Below are 17,374 nucleotides of genomic sequence, written 5' to 3'. Positions count from 1 at the left end.
CATGTAAAATATTTTCTAATTTTATGAATGGACAATAACAAAGTCATTACTGTCTGAGTTCTAGTCTCTGCTATTTGCCTAGCTGTTTTAACCTAAGACTGTCAGCTAATCTCTTTGAGGACTCAGTGTTCTTTCCGAATAATACGGGAAATGAATAGATTAGTGGGGTTTGGCGGGGAGGTTTAGATTAATGGTTTTTAAATGTAGCTGCTCCTCAGAACCTCCAAGGGAGTTTTTTTAGAAATACAGGCTTTACTCCAAAATTCACATTCAGAAGGCCTGATCTGAGGTGGGACCCAGATGTATCTGCATTTTCCTTGAAGTTTCCTAAGTTATTTCTGAAGATGAGCCAACTTTGAGCCACTACACTAGGTTTTCCTGAAGAGCTATGCAGTGCATGTGACAGGGACTCTTGGTACTAATAGCTTGTAAATTCTCAAAGGAAAGTTCTGTATGTAGAGATATGATATCCACCAAAATCTTGTAACCAAGTCCTTTGAGAAAGGAGCTGTGGTTTATTATCTTTATTTTTATCACAGCAAAACTTTTTAATGAATATTAAAGGTATGAAAGAAGATGTTCTATGCTACTCCCTAAAATATTCTTAAGTATGTACGTCACAGCAAATAAATTTCCAAATATAAAAAAAATTCTCAGCTTTGTCAGAATCATTTGGGTAGTCATTCATTCAACAAATACTTGCTGAGTGGCGCCTGGGTGGCTCAGTTGATTAAGCGACTGCCTTCGGCTCAGGTCATGATCCTAGAGTCCCGGGATGGAGTCCCGCATCAGGCTCCCTGCTCAGCAGGGAGTCTGCTTCTCCCTCTGACCCTCCCGCCTCTCATGCTCTCTCTCTCTATCTCATTCTCTCTCTCAAATAAATAAACAAAAAATCTTTAAAAAACAACAACAACAACAACAAATATTTGCTGAGCAAATACTACATGCCTAGCATTGTGTTAGGTGCTGAGGCTATAGCAGTGAACAAAGTGACACAACTCTCTGTCTTCATGAAGCTGATATTTAGTGATAGCAAACAAAGCAAAACCACAGTATAGGCAGCCACCATATCTTAGAACATACACACACTACTACAGCAAGGGCTGATTCTTGGAATTAAAGTTCTTTTACTATAATATTCTTACCCTCTCCAACTCCTCAGGAAGGAATCGGAAATAATATTTTTTTTTAAATGTAACTAATGTATACAAAGCAGGTGTAGCTCACTTCACATAACAGTGTCCCTGAAACACTATGCCTAAATAAAGTTTAGCAAACCAAATAATTTTAAATACATTTCTTGGGAAAGTAAGAGCTATTAGGAAAATAGCAGTTATTGCCTTCCTTTGGGATATTCTGCTATGACTCTTCTGGTAAATATATTTATTTTAGCAGTTAATCTAAGACATTTTGTTCAATGAGAAAAGACAATCTCAAGAAGGTGAACAGTATAATTGCAGAGAAGTGAAGGAATTTTTATATTTATGTTTATGAACATATGCTCAAAAACAAAACAGAACAAAACAAAAAAACCCAAAAAGTACAACATGCACCTTTTAAAAGATATAAAACTAAATTCTTAGAAAGGTATGCTAAGATGATGATGGAGACTCTTTCACTTTCCTAATTACACATTTCTCCATTGTTTAGGTTTGTTTTTTTTTAAGATTTATTTATTTATTTGAGAGAGAGAGTGGGGAGAAGGAGCAGACAGAAAGGGGGGGAGAATCTTAAGCAGACTTTGTGCTGAGCGCAGAGCCTGATGCAGGGCTCAATCCCACAACCCTGAGATCACGACCTAAGCCCAAACCAAGAATCTGATGCTTAACTGACTGCACCACCCAGGCGCCCACAATTGTTTGGATTTTCCAAAATAAACATGTATTACTTCTATGAGCAACAAAAATAATAAAGATATTCCATGGGAGGGTTTGAGGGGAGCAAAGCAGATTTCTGTAACATGAACAATTACCCCTAATTTTTATGTTTGGAGATTTATGTTACTGTTGTTTTCTAATATATATCATGGTTTTTCTTAAGACAGGACATACATGTATTCCTCTTTTCTTCCATTCCTCTATGTTGCACAGACTGGTTGCCTTTCAAATATAAATAATTATATTCTTTCCATACCTGATGGAGGGATCATCATCCTACGATCCTGTTCCCATGGAGGTGAAAGGGACCCAGTGTCAGAAAGTGCTCTATGAGCATCAGCTAACCTATCACAGCTTGATTCTCCTCTTTCATTGGTATTCTGATGGTCCAGAGGATTCCCTGGGCCTCTTGAGCCTAATTAAAGAAAAAAATACAATTCTGTTTTACCTAAAAAAGTATTATAAGACCTATCGTCAAATGAAATCCAGGTAGCTTTTAAAAAGTGAGAACAATCAGATTCCAACAAAGTTTCCCTAAGACACATTAGACTACAATTCTATCCTACCAAAGCCTAGGACAAAGTCTAGGACAATGAGGAAATAATAGTTTTGCCATGTATACAAACAAACAACTGCCCATTAAAGTCATTTATAAATGTTATCACCATCATCATTTATACATAAAATCAGTGGCTAAACTGTGAATTATACATACTAAGTCTGAAAAACAGGAGTATAAAGTAAATTGCAAAGTAAAGATTTCTATATCAGATGGAATAATTATAAAATGAGGTTTTTGTCGCTTACACTAATATGCCAATAGTCAAAGAGAGCATGATTCTTTTAAAACAGTCATCTTAGGCGCTATACACCTATTTCAATAATTCTACAACTACTCACAGTATTTTTTAGAACAACTCTTAGAAATATACTCAGATTAACTTAAGAGCCACTCAAGAAACTACATCTCAGTGTTGAAACAGGACTCTACTTCTGTCCAAAAATAATTTTAACCAGTCTGATTACAAACTTTATACCCACCAGATAAATGTGGCTTTAAAGGGCTTTTAGCAATTTCTGAATATCAAATTCACCTTCAAAAAGAGCTCACAACTCTGAAGGCAAGTCTAAAACAAGAGTTTCAAAAACAACAGCACTGTTGGGATAAACACTTTGAACAAGATAACACTCACATGGATAAGGAAATCAGCATGCTTACATTTATAAAAGAAGATAATCATTATAAAGTTCCCTTCTTATGATCACAAAAAGGACAGTACCTCAATAATAACATATTCAATTAAAATGGAAAAAGTAAATACAAAATTTTTTAAAAATTAAATAACAAAATATGTTAATACTTCATTTATCTGTCACTGAGGGGAGAATAAGGTCTTCTCAAAATTATATTGCCCAGAAAACAAAAGCTTTTTCCTTTCAAGGAATAACTTTTATTTTAAAAAAAAAAAAACCTTTTTAATAGAAATCTTCCCAAAATGTTTCCCACATTTCAGTATACCTCTAATAGACTAAAACCAATTTGATGTTTTCTTGGTAACTTGTTCAAATCAGTATAAGAATCCTTTTATATATATATATATATATAAATATATATATATTATATATATAAATATACAGTAATCTTTTAAAAATTTTTCTATCTACTCCCTTTGTACAGTCAGGAGGTAAACTGACTTTTATATTCAGAAGGTCAACTATCTCTTTTCCTTATAGTTGTATATTCTATTAATTTCCCCCAATCTTTCCTTCTAGCTTGTTCATCCTTCTAATAAGTTCATTAGAAGAAAAAGGCTGGGAAAGCAGAAAATTAAATTGGTAAAAAATGTGCCGAGAGTCAATTAGGCTGAGTTCATCTAGAGTGAAGCACAGATCTTTAAAGGAGACGAAGGCCTTCTCTTGATTGCTTCCTTTCAGAGAACCAAAGCACAGGCCAACTGACTACCAGGTGAAAAATTACAAACTTGAAAATGCTAAATGTTAAAATTTTCATTCAGACCAAAAGTTACATGAAATTTACTCTAAAAAGAAATTATTTTCCTTATACTCCATCTTATTTGAACATATATCTCACCCAAACTTTCAAATTTAAAAAGATAATAAAAGGAAAGAAAAGGGCATTCATCATGCTTCTTTGGTAGGTCACAGGAACTTTTACTTCAAAGCAACTCTTTTAAGACCTACTGATAACTTACCTAAAACTTCTGTAGCTTTTCTAACAAATAGCAAAACACCCTTGCAAATAATCTAAACACATCATTTCTTGAAAGTAATTAAAAAGGAGAGGAAAGTAATTTAAATAGGAGAGGAGAAATCAAAGGTAATTTTTACTCTTATTCCAAATATTCAATTGACTACAAGCAATCCTTGACTTATGTTACTCAACTTCCAGTGATTCACATTTGCAGTTTAGCCAATTATACCCTTATTTCTAGGGCACTATTTTTCAGACTGCTGGCTGCAACCCATCATGGTGCATGAAATTAATTTACTCTTAATCAGCAATTTTTTTTAATGAAATGGAATAGAAATGAATAGAAAATAGCAGAAAGCATCAAAAATAGTAAGGGTAGTACTATTTCATATAAATAGTTTCTATTACATTTATGTTGGTGTATAATAGGAAATGATATAAAATATATTTCTTACTGGGATCAAGGTGAAATATCAGGGGGAAAATGAATTTCAGGGCACTTATAGCACACATGTGAATTTCAAAATTAGTCCCCTTCCTAAAGTGCTCAGGGCAAAGCTCTCCCAGGGCTCCAAGTGTCAGTCTGCAACTCACTCTTTCCCTAGGAGTTTTCAGTTCAAAGCCAACACAAGCAAAGATATCTGAAATGTCTCCAGGCTGTGGGCCCAATCAGCAGTGGGACTGGGAGGTAGGAGAGATCAGCGCTAAGTATACCAAACTGAGAATAAGGAAAGAATATGTAAATAGGAAATGGGCAAAGGGAGAATATCCCATAACCATAAAGCAGAAAATTCATTTTCTTATTCTTTGAAGGTAATCCCAAAGAAAGAGCTCCAAAAATATTTAAAATAATGGCACTTCAACAAGGAAGTACAGCCTCTGTGAGAGACTATTTTGATAAGTAGTATCCATTTCAATATATGAGCTTTGATAAGTTGGGTTTAGTTTGGTGTTTTGATTTAGTCTCATTATTTTCTCTTCCTACCTTAGATTCAATATGCTAAAATCACTAATAAAATGGGGGGAATGGGATCACAACACTGATGAAGAATACTATCAGCTCTTATACAATACACACTTAGGGCTAAAAACCTAAGACTTTTCATTTGGGAATAAACAGTGCTCTCTATATCTTTGCATTTTGCCACAATTCAAGGGAAAATTTTAAAGCAACTTGACGAAGTGAACAAAGTATGGTAAAAGATCAAAAGAGGAAAACTCCAGGTACACAGGTAACACCAGGGTTAGTGCTGATGAAGTAAATGCAAAAAGACCAAGAGCTAATGCACAGGCTTGAAATAGCTGCTGAAATTCTCAAAAACCCATACAGGGTAACAAAGCAGACAATCCTGAGTCAGTTTCTCAAAGTACTAATAAATCATTTAGGTCTCCTTTAAGGCTCTCATCAAAACTGCCTACAAGATAATACTTCTGAATTACTCTAAAAAAAAAGGTTCTTTCTTTCACTTTCTGATTTTCTACAATAAAAAGATCATGATGAAGTAAAAAAAGATTTTGGAAATTCTCCATTTTAATAATGTTTCATTAAAATACAATTTTTTAAATTTTTTTTAAAGATTTTATTTATTTATTTGAGAGAGAGAAAGGGACAGACAGAGAGAGAGCACACGAGAGGGCGGAGGGTCAGAGGGAGAAGCAGACTCCCCGCTGAGCAGGGAACCTGATGCGGACTCAATCCCGGGACTCCAGGATCATGACCTGAGCCGAAGGCAGTTGCTTAACCAACTGAGCCACCCAGGCGCCCTAAAATACAATTTTATGCTAGGTTAGATTGTTATTATATTTTATGCATTCTTTATATAGTGCTGTATTATGTAGTATAATATAGAGTTTTTAAGAAGTCAAAATGATTTAAAGAGATATACATCAAGTGCTTGATCAAAATGTAACCTATTATAATCCTATTTCTAAGAGAAAAGTATATTAAAATTAGATATCACAGAGCTCCTTTTCCAAACAAAAGCAACCCATAATAAGTGCAAGGAATGCCTGTATCCAAAGGTTTATTTTAAAGATCATTTTAAAGATAAGTTGAGATGAAAATATAAAATAAGGAAGAAATCTAGAGTAATAAAGATGTTTAAACAATATACCTCTTCCTCCTCCCCCTGGAAGCAAAGGTGAGAGTCTGAGTGGACCCTCCAACAAAGTTGGAGGGGAGAGAAAAGCTCTCGTTTCGGATGAAGGTCGACCCAATGGTGAGGGACCATATGGGGAATGCTCTGGAATAATTAAAACAGCATGTTTAAATTCATAGTTTCAATTAGCTACACTATATAGATTAGAATTCCATTTCAACAATTTCCATCAGGTCACCCTATTGCCAATTTAAGTTTAATCCACATCCTGAATACTAACTATGCCTTGGGTTTTGCTAATATGGGATAGAATTAAATATGGAACCCTGTGTTTTTAAAGTCTGTCTACCAAATGGATACTGTAGTCAATAAAAACATTATCCTCTTGGTAACTAACACACTTAAATAACCATACAATATTAATAAGCAAAGGATAATGGTGATATTTTAGAGGTATAAAAGGATTTGGGGGCTATGAAGTTTGTTTGGTTTTGCTTTTAATGGCAGTATGCTTCCAGATAGTTCAGCTGGTGAGGGTTGTAATATAAAAGGGCTCGGTTTAAATTAGAGCCAGATAGTCTGTGTTGGGCCATGAATTATTTGAGTAAAGCTCAGATTTTGAAAAGTAGAAGTGCAAAATCCTCTGAAGCATCAGAAATTACTTTTGATTCATTTCCACTGAAAATTCAGATTACATTTATTCAGCAAATAAATCACTTTATAAACCATATAACCAAGAGCCCTATCATTTTACAAACCTCACCACTCCCAAGTAATGATTATGCTTCCAAAGATCAAAAATCAACAACATTAAAAAACAAGCTTAAGTACCACCAAAATAATACTTTTTAAACATGTTAAATTTTATTATGTAGCTTATATAATAGTCAAATGCAGTTACAACAAAAGATCAAAGCATTATTTAATCTTTCTGAAACTTCTGCATTAGGTTCAGAAGAGAATTCCTTCTGTATAATTCCCACCACTCCAAACTTTATTACTATTTGAAATTAATAATAATCTATTTTGTTAAATGTAAAAATACCTTCATTTTAATGAAATTAGACTCTCAAAAGTGATTTTTATTCCTTCAAAACAGTTATTAAAATGGGATTCCACCTTTATAAAGATAGCTTTTTTTTCACTGCCTTAGATGCTTAATTCCAATTCAACCAAAAATTATTTTGAAAAATTTAAACTATTTGGAACAGTATGAGATCATTAAAAATGCTAACTCATTAATGAGTGGACAAGAATATTAAATACATCTTCCAAAGAACTGGTCCTCTCTTGGAGGTAATTAAAGCAATGAAAGCTCAGATTATTAATGTTTTCCCACCTTAATTGATACTTTTAAATAATTAAAAACAACTGTTATAATTCTTGTTTTTATAATTCAAGCAAATTCCAAAGAATAGTGGATATGTAAACAGTCACTGAGAAATGGAGGCAGCAATTATTTACATTTTTGCTAGGGAAACAAAACTCAGAAACTTGGGAGATTATGATAGAATTCAGATTAGAATCCTGGCTCCAAAATCTAAAATATTTATAAAATAATAGTATTAATTTACACTAATATAAAAGGTATGTGCAATATATACATATATATATATGTATTTTAAAGGAGGGTTTAAAAAAAAAGACTACCTCTGCCAAATGCTGTATTTGGAACATCAAGTGCATAAGGATCTTTTTCTAAAAGTTCAAATTTAAACTCTGTTTCAGTTAATCTGCAAATAAAGAACAAACATCTCTAAGTTACTCATCCAAGAAAAGCACCCACATTTCAAGAAAAATGCCACTACCAAGTATAAGGTACTCTTCACTACCTCAATATCTACACAGAAGAAACAGATCTTTAAAATTATTCTTATGAGTAATATATATAATCGTCAAATAACTATACTATACTCCTGAAACTAATAGAACACTGTGTGTTAACTAGACTGGAATTAAAATTAAAAAAAGAAACCAAAATAAACAAACATTCTGACCAAAATACCTTGCTATTGTTCTGTTTTCAAAACTAAACTACAGTGAATACTATTGTCACAGAACCCAAATTTTAGAAATAGCAGGGCCTTCCAAGGGCAACCAGTTCAAATCTATCACTTTACAACCAAGGAAACAGGCTAAAAGTTTACATGATTTATTCAGAATGAAAGTGCAAGGATTAAACACAGGGCTCCTAGCTCTGAGTCATGTCTGCTTTCCATTTTAATGTTACCCACGATTCCAATCATAACATAAAATAAGAAACCAGTGAACTCATCCTACTATTTTACTCCTAAACCTTTTATCTGAAAAATGTGACATTTTAAAAGAAATCTTATTTCTAGTTTTTGATCATCGGATCTGAAATAAAACATAATAAAACATTTAATCATGGAGTTTTCATTTCAGAGTAGAAAAGACCAGCAAAAAGACTAAACTAATATTGGATAATGTTAATAGTACATTCTGGCAAGAAATTTTAACACCTGGGAAGACTATTATAATCCTCCTAGAAAAGTATTTACTCTTCCTTTTGATTATACATTGTAAACTTTTATTCTCCCTTTCATTTTATTATTGTAAGGCACTGTCATCCAATACAAGAAAACCAGAGAATGAGAGAAACAATAAACATTTATTCTACCCATTCATCTACTAAAAGATGCCAGTACTCTGAGAATTACTACATCAGAGATTTGTCCTTTCTCTTTCCATCCTTTGTAATCGCCTTCTTCCTACTCTGGTTTAAAAAAAAATTTTTTTTTAAGTTATGCTTTTTACAGAAGAACATGTGAACAGTTTACCTCTGTTAAAATAACTTCTCTAAGACAAATGTTTCAAACAAAAAAAAATCTAGTAACTCATAGTAAAACTAATAAATATTTCACCACCAGATATGCTGGATCCATGCAAGTTTTATTTATCCCTATAAAAGTACTACATAATAAATAACAATTAAAAATAAAGTAATAACTAAAGCTTTAAAGTGTTCCCACAAAGAAACTTACTTTTGTCTATTGTGAGCATTTTCTTTCCTCAAATCATTAAGATTTCTTTCAGCAGTCCGAGCTGCCAACTTAAAGAAAATAATACATTTTTTATCTTTTTTTGAAAATACATTTTAAAAATAACACATACAAACGTAAAATGAGAGATAAGTATTCATAAATATCACAATCACTTAAGTATCCATTTCAGAAACTCATCGTAAAATTTTTTTAATTTAGGGAATTGTTTAAAAGGGTATGAGTTTCCTATAATCAGAAGACATGAGTCTCAAGGCTGGAGTCTGATCACGTACTTGCCAATGAATGCTGTTATCTAGATGTGAAGTCAAGGATTAGCACTATTTCCTGCTGTCAATATCCAAGTAACATGACAAAAGCAATGTAAGAGGATCCAAGCTTAGGGTGATGGGAATGGAGACTCAGAATCATTAGGCATGGGTACACTGGCTATAATATCATAGATAGCCGTCTCTGGAGAGAAATCACTATTTGCAATGAAACCATAAAGGTCTATAACAGTTTCACAGCATGCCCATATAGGCTATTTTTTAAAATGGCTGAATATAATCAAAGCATGCAGCATGTCTGTTAAGTGAACAGCACTGTAAAAATCAATTCCTATAGTCTTTTACATTTGTTTAGTGAAATTTTTATTTAATAAAATGTTAGAAAATCACAAAATAAACTTACACTTATCAAAAATACCAAGAACATATAATATTCCTAAGTAGTTTGTGGACAAAGGTTAAACGTGTATGGAATACTGCATGTTTCCCAGTCATTCTGTGAACTTTCCAGTTAAGAAGTAGCAGTGTCTGGAACATCAGACCTGGCCAAACTAATGCAATCCACTTGGGCAAATGTATTTATCATACAAAGGTAGGCAACTTCACTCAGTCTATAATCACAACTTTTTACAAGTAGAAAGAACTATCTATCAAACGTATTCACTTAAAATTATGAACTACACATTAAAACTGACATTAACTGGCCAAAGAATAAAGTATGTTAAATATTCACACACACATACACAAAAAAAACATAGCTTAACCATATTTTAGCATTCATTATCAAAAAGATTCCATGTATAAATCATTTTCTAATGTAACCATATAATCAATTTTATACTAATAAAAAAGAATATTACACCATAACAATTTTAGTTAATAAAATACCAATTCATTTAATAATGCAGAACCAAAACTACTTCTAAATGTTTTCTATACATTTAGTATAACCTATTTACTCTTAATTATAAGGCACAAAACAATGCAAAGTTAGTAAGTCCAAAGTAAATTCTACTATGATTATAGTGCTATCAATATGAAAGACCTATCTACAAAAAATGTAAATATAAATGCACTGATGCTAAATGATTACAAGCTTTTGAAAAGCTTACACTTCAAAGGTTAGGTAAAACTGTACTTTCAATGAATGACCACACTGTATTCAGATATTAAATACTTACAATATGCAAAAAAGCATTCTATTAAGTACAGGTATTAACGGAAAAGAAACAGTCCCTATCTTAAGAAGCTTAAATCTGTGGTAAGGACAACTATAAATGACCACAGTACTTGCCATAGAACACATAGAAACAAAGTATTATGTGAATTCAAAAGAAAAAAGATTAAATCTAATGGGATGGAGCAAAAAAATGCTCAAAGGAAAAAGTAACATCTGAAATTGTGAAATTATTTATAACAGTAAAAAAGTAGAAACAAAGGAAACATTTATCAAATGGGAAAGGTTTATATAAATTATAAAATATTCAGGGGTGCTTGCGTGGCTCAGTCAGTTAATCGCCTGCCTTCGGCTCAGGTCATGATCCCGGAGTCCCGGGATGGAGTCCCACATCGGGCTCCCTGTTCAGCAGGGAGTCTGCTTCTCCCTCTGCCCTTTACCCTGCTTGTGCTCTCTCTCACTCACTCTCTCCCTCTCAAATAAATAAAAATCTTAAAAAAAAAGTTATAAAATATTCATAGAAAAATATCTACAATATATTAAATAAAGCAGGATATAAAACAGTTATATATAGCATGTTTTCAGTTTTTAAAACATACATGTGATTTATGTCTAAATATATTTTTTTAGGTATAGAATAAATGAAAGTGATATTGTTGATTACTTCTTTGTACATCTTTTCTATATAGTCTGAACTTTTTATTCACTAAGTATACATTATTTTTATAAAATCTAAAAAAAAAAATCATTTTGAGGGGTGTCTGGGTGGCTCTGTTGGTTAAACATCTGCCTTTGGCTCAGGGCATGATCCCAGAGTCCTGGGATGGAGCCCTAGATCTGGCTCCCTGCTCAGTGGGGAGTCTGCTTCCTCCTCTCCCTTTGTCCCTCCCCTTGCTCATATGTGCATTCTCTCTCTTTTTCTCTCTCTCAAATAAATAAATATTTTTTAAAAAATCTTCATTTTGAGACATAAGGATATTTTTTGCATTTTCGCATTCCCCCGCAGAGGGAGTGGCAGGCAGAGGGAGAGGGAGCAGACTCCCTGCTGAGCAGAGAGCCTGACGTGGGGCTCAATTCCAGGACCCTGGGATCATGACCTGAGCCAAAGGCAGACGCTTAACTGACTGAGCCACCCAGGTGCCCCCTTTTTGCATGTTTTAACATAAAGTCAATGTCATTATTTACTAAACAAGAAATGCAATATGTACAGTAACAGAAAAAGCTCAGACTTGGAATCAAAAAGGTCAGAATTTCAATCTCTACTCTTCACTCTTTGATCATGTGACCTTGGGCTGTTTCCTCATCTGTAAAATTTGAATTATAATACCTATTCTATAGTTATTTGTGGATTGAATGAGTTATATATGCAAAATGCCTTTAAGTATAGTGTCTAGAATACAAGAGACTAACAAACATCAGTTCTTCTCACCTTTAAAAAATAATCTGTTCTTAGTATTCAGAAAGTAGTGGGGAGTGGTGAAAAAGATTAAATTCATCTCCAAGCCCAGCTTAATTCAGTAACAAATCTTCACTTGAGCCCTCAACACAAAATCTGAGAAATGGGAAGAGCCCTGAAATTCAACATGTCTAATTCTCAACCTATGCTGGAATCTCCACTCCAAGAAATATCCACATCTAAGAAATATCTCCCAAGCTTCAGTGCAACAGTGTAGTAATAGTTAACATGTACTGAGTGCTTACTATGTGTCAGGCACCTGGCTAACAGCCTTACATGAGTTATCTTACTTACTCATCATAGTAACTCTATGAAATAGGTACTATTGATATATCTATCTTTCCTTACAGGTAAGGAAACAACAGATGTTGTTGTTACAGGTGATGGAACCAGGATACCAACCATGACAGGCTGACTCCAGACTACATGTGTTCATCCACTGTGCAAACTGTCTCCCCTTGAAGACTCCTAGGGACAAGTCCTATAAACACCAGCTATTACAACAGTTCTACATATTAGACAGACCATTCCTACAATTAGTAAAACCTATATCCTTATCATTTCCTTACACAGTCCTCCTCTGGAGCACTGACATGCCATTTCTCACTATGATCTTTTTCTTGATGTGTATCAAGTAATTCAACACTGAGAATCAGATACCCAAACTGTATAACTTTTACAACTAGAAGAGGCTTTCAATATCACTTAGTTCAATCTGTTTTTTTTTTACAGATGAGTAAATAGGCCCAGTAATTTTAAGTAACTTGTCCACAAGTATCAGTGGTAATCCAGGGTCCTCAAACAATTAATCCATGAACATTACATCACCTCCCCCAGAGAGAATATAAGCTCCTTGCAAAGTAAAAGCAAAGAGGGAAAAACTAGATTTTGTGAATAACTGTGTTATAACAAAGTATTTAGTTCACAAAGAACTTAATTTCTCTACCAGTAAAATGAAAAGAAACTGATTTTATTTAATACTAACCTAATTTGCAGTGTGAAAGTGTACCTTTTAAACTGCTCATTTAAATTAGGAAAAAGAACAACGTGACAAAGAGAATTTAAAACTCACCCAATTATCATGTGCTTTTTTCTCATGGGAAGTAATCTGAAAAAGAAATTCATTAAAATACTATTGATTTTCTTAAGTAAAAATTTTCACATCTACCACTATGATTTAGTACACAACTGATAAACTCAAAAATAACTCAAGCATCTCTGACAAGTAACATTTTTAAAGCAAATTTTCATATACACATGATTTATTTTATTACATTCTTAAAACAAAAACTGAATGAAATTTGTCTAGTAAATTTGTTTTATGCAATAATCAACTACAATGAGTTACCAACTAAGAGATAATTAGCCCAAGTGAATATGAGACCCCCAATGCAGATATGTTTATTTATTTATTCAATCCACATTCCCAAAGAAGCAGGAGACATGGCAATTTTAAACAAGGTCTCTTATTCCAGAACTTTGGCTCCCTATAAATGTCCCACAAACATGTGCAAAGCCTCAAGAAAAGTGTACAACTATCAAGTAACTATACTCCTATATCAAAATAGAGATAAACAATTCAAACAAATCATCATTGTTTTAATTTACACACACACACACACACATACCTGCCCTTGATAAGAATGAATGGTTCTCTCCAATTCTTCTTCAAGATCTTTGGCTCGCTTTCTATAAGGAACAATCATTCTACTATTAACATATACTAAGAAATGAGAGAATACACTGTATCTACTGAAAATATCAATTAAAACACCTAGAGTGCTTTGTTTAATATAAAAAATAACTCCAGAACTCTACACATTAATCAGCTTTAGAGGTTCTAAAGCAGTATATTTTTCTTGATATAATTTTAACATTAATTGTGCTTTAAGAGTACTATATTACTTGGGTTTACCTAAACCAAGGGTCATGCAAGGATTTATATGGTATATTGGTTTGTCTTTATTTTTAAGAAGCATGAACTTGGAAGACTTATTCAGATGCCTGTAATCCTAACAGAATTCTAGGAAATTAACCAACTGTGTGAAATAAAATGTTACTTACTACCTTTACACTACTAGTAAGATAATTTCTTCTTTTGGATAAAACCCAAGCTTACTCTTCCTAATACAAAATGAAATATCAGAACTGTTTGGGACACTGCTAAATCTTGCCCCTTATCTTCTCTATGTTTTCTTTTATTTCCATGGAACTAATGACAAGTGAACCAAGGAAAAAACTAGACATGTAAACACTTCTTCAGACCTTTAGCTGTGGCTCACTCTTTTTGAGGCATACTTCTCAAATTCCTTAATATTGTATGCATTCTTCCCCATTTGAACCAAAGAGGAAAGACCTTGAAATTAACAGCTATTCATAAATTTCTTCACATTAACATAAAATAGGATTTCCCATGTTCAAATACAACTAATGTGAGAGATTCAAAATCATACACACTGAAAGGAAAACATTTTTTCCTTCTTATATTTTCTGTGTAATTGCATAATAGCAAGATATCCAAATGAAAAATAATCAGAAAAATGTTGGGTTTATTTTTTTTGGTTGCTTTATTATTTTTTCTGATACTAGGTTTTTGGATACCCTCCCCACTTCAAAAAGAAAGGAGTAAAATATGTTCAGTACCTGTAGGTCTCCAGCTCTTCAGCTGCATGACTGATCTTTTCATCTGCTTTGGAAAGTTTCTCCTCTTTCTCTAATCGGTAATTTTCCTCTACTGTTAATTTCCTTAAAACAAAAAGTGTTTTTTTTTACAGTATGTCATAAGATAATCAAATATATCTTTTTAATTATACGGCAACTGGTGCTTCCCATAAAACAATTTGCATAACACCACTAAAAACATCACATGCAAGAAAAAAAGTACCTGCGTAAATATTCCTGGTGTGGAACTTAATATTATAAACTGAAATTATAAACCGTCTTGTCTAATATAGTACTAATATAAAAGTTTTAAGAGTTTTCTATAAGACTTTATCATAAAAATAAGACCAAAGGTAAATATTAGTAAAAACTATCATGACTATATATTATTTATCAAGACTTCTCATATAAAGCAACATTACATTTACTAGACAAGAAGTCATCAAGTAATGAACTGTATTTCAATCATTTTTAAATTGGTTGTTAAGTCATTAACATAGTAATTAAGTTTCGAGGACAGTTCACATACACCAAACAAAACAAACAAAACAAAACAAAACCTAACTTATAAAGAACCCAAAGTAAATAAAAGCAGTAGTAACACTCCTTCTTACTACTTCTAGTTCTCTTAGTAATAATAGCTAACTTAGTGAGCCATTAGTATGTGTAAGAAATTGTTTTTAGACTTTTACATGTATTATTATCCTATTTAACTATCATAATAGCTCTACAAGAAGAGAAAGGAAGCAAAGAGAAACTAAAGAAGTGAACCTAGGCATAGAGCTAGCAAGTAGTGACTCCATTAGACTATATTACTCATTGTTTCACATGGTATCATCAGTAACACTGGTCCTTCAAGAAATACTTATTGAACACCACAGGAAAAGACATTTGGAGTCCTAAATGTGAACGTCTCCCCTTCTTCATGAACTTTGGGGAGGCACATGACAAACTACTGAAGAAATTCTACAGGGCAGGACTAAATGTTTTATATTCCACAAACTACATTACCAATTGCTAAGAAAGCACTTGCTAGGTCAATCGTTTCATAGGTGTTAGAAGAAAATAAAAATCATCTCTTCAGAAGAAGTATGAAAGTATAATGGGCTTGGAGATAGAAGGAGGTGTATTTTTACAGAATCTAGATTAAAAATGGCCAGAAATTCTTTGACACCTGTGCTGCTAAGAAGTAGTCTATGAACCTTCCCCTTGAATTTGGGTAGGCTCATTAATGATGGAAACTGCACTATAAAAGAAGCCTGATGATTTGACCAAAAAACAATTACATCTTACTTCACATATTTAAAGCAACTTACCAGGGCATCTGGGTGGCTCAGTCGGTTAAGCATCAATTATGGCTCAGGACATGATCTCAGGGTTGTGAGATCGAGCCCCGCATCAGGCTCCACGCTAGGCATGGAACCTGCTTAAGATTCCCTCCCTCTCCCTCTGCACCCTCCTGCATGCTCATGTGCTCTCTCTCTCTAAAAAATAAGTAAAATAAAAATCTGAAAAAAAAAGATTCTCTCTCCCTCCCTGCCCCTCACCCTCTAAAAAAATAAAAATTAAAAATAAAATAATAACAATAATAAAGCAACATATCAAGCTTCTATGTTACACTATTTCACTTCTCTCCAATATTAAATCTGGAAAAGTGCTAGTAATGTAATATACCTCATGGAAAACATCAATCTAGCATCTAGAAAATGACTGAATTTAAATCATACTGGTATGCAGGCAAAAATATTAATTTAACATTTTACTAACACTATCAACTCTCTATATTCTACTCTAAAGAACAACCAGTGGCACAATTCACTGAATTTGAGTAATGAATATTTTAATTTAAATGTAAGAATGGAATATACAGTATTTTGGGAATTGAAAATATTTCAGATTAATGAATGAAATCACAATGTCAACAACATACACAGAGCCAAGATTCTACTCAGCTTCCCACCCGTGCTCTGCATATCTACAGAGAACACCTTTTCTTTTTGAAATTTTAAACATTCCACATCGAAATTCTATAATTAACCAATCAATCAAGTTCAAAACATACACTCAAAAGTATTCCTTTTACCTCAACTAATCCCCTTTATGCCTATATTTACTCACAATATCTTTCATCCCAACCTAAAATGAAGGGTCGTCCATTCCTATGTTTACTGATGAAAACCATGAGCTGTCCACTCTGTAGCTCTTCCATTTAGTCAAGTGTATTTCTCTTTCATATCCTGAGCAGTCCCAAGTGGCCCAAAAGTCCATGATGAACAGCAAGTTTTGAATTTTTGAATGGACCCCAAAGAATGATTGAAGTATACAGCTTGGCAATGACAGAGCTAAACAAATCCCCCAGCATCCTGATGGCAATGTAACGTTGGTATTTTCTACCAGTTTCCAAATACATAAAAAGAATCTCATTCCCATTAGTTATGTTTTCTAAAGTCACCACAAATCCTAAATTAGCAAATACTGCACCAGTGCTCTTAAGGGAAGCAGAATTAGGTTTCTGTATGCTCTGGTGACAGCATTTTCATCTACCAGTCAATACATAACCCTGTTTTATGTGTGTTGGTTTAAACACACCTTATTTAACA

The 17,374-nt window shown here is 33.2% G+C and overlaps 1 protein-coding gene across 6 annotated transcripts in view; it reads right to left on the bottom strand.

The window, feature by feature from the left end:
* The window catches only part of MIA2 (MIA SH3 domain ER export factor 2), a 97,196-nt gene that overhangs the window by 17,630 nt on the left and 62,192 nt on the right, over nucleotides 1-17,374 (bottom strand). For 4 of the 6 annotated variants that reach the window (XM_032404993.1, XM_032404995.1, XM_032404996.1 and 1 more), the window contains 7 exons: nucleotides 14,757-14,858; nucleotides 13,742-13,802; nucleotides 13,186-13,221; nucleotides 9,194-9,261; nucleotides 7,839-7,921; nucleotides 6,204-6,332; nucleotides 2,134-2,292 (listed from right to left, as the gene is read on the bottom strand). In XM_032404993.1, the coding sequence (XP_032260884.1) occupies nucleotides 2,134-2,292; nucleotides 6,204-6,332; nucleotides 7,839-7,921; nucleotides 9,194-9,261; nucleotides 13,186-13,221; nucleotides 13,742-13,802; nucleotides 14,757-14,858 (638 nt within the window). The remainder of the gene's footprint in view (nucleotides 1-2,133; nucleotides 2,293-6,203; nucleotides 6,333-7,838; nucleotides 7,922-9,193; nucleotides 9,262-13,185; nucleotides 13,222-13,741; nucleotides 13,803-14,756; nucleotides 14,859-17,374) is intronic. The other 2 variants (XM_032404999.1, XM_032404997.1) reach the window with 1 other exon arrangement.

This window comes from Phoca vitulina, unplaced genomic scaffold, assembly GCF_004348235.1.
Source record: "Phoca vitulina isolate PV1807 unplaced genomic scaffold, GSC_HSeal_1.0 scaffold7, whole genome shotgun sequence".
NCBI lineage: Eukaryota > Metazoa > Chordata > Mammalia > Carnivora > Phocidae > Phoca > Phoca vitulina.
This window is presented reverse-complemented; position numbering and strand designations above follow the sequence as displayed.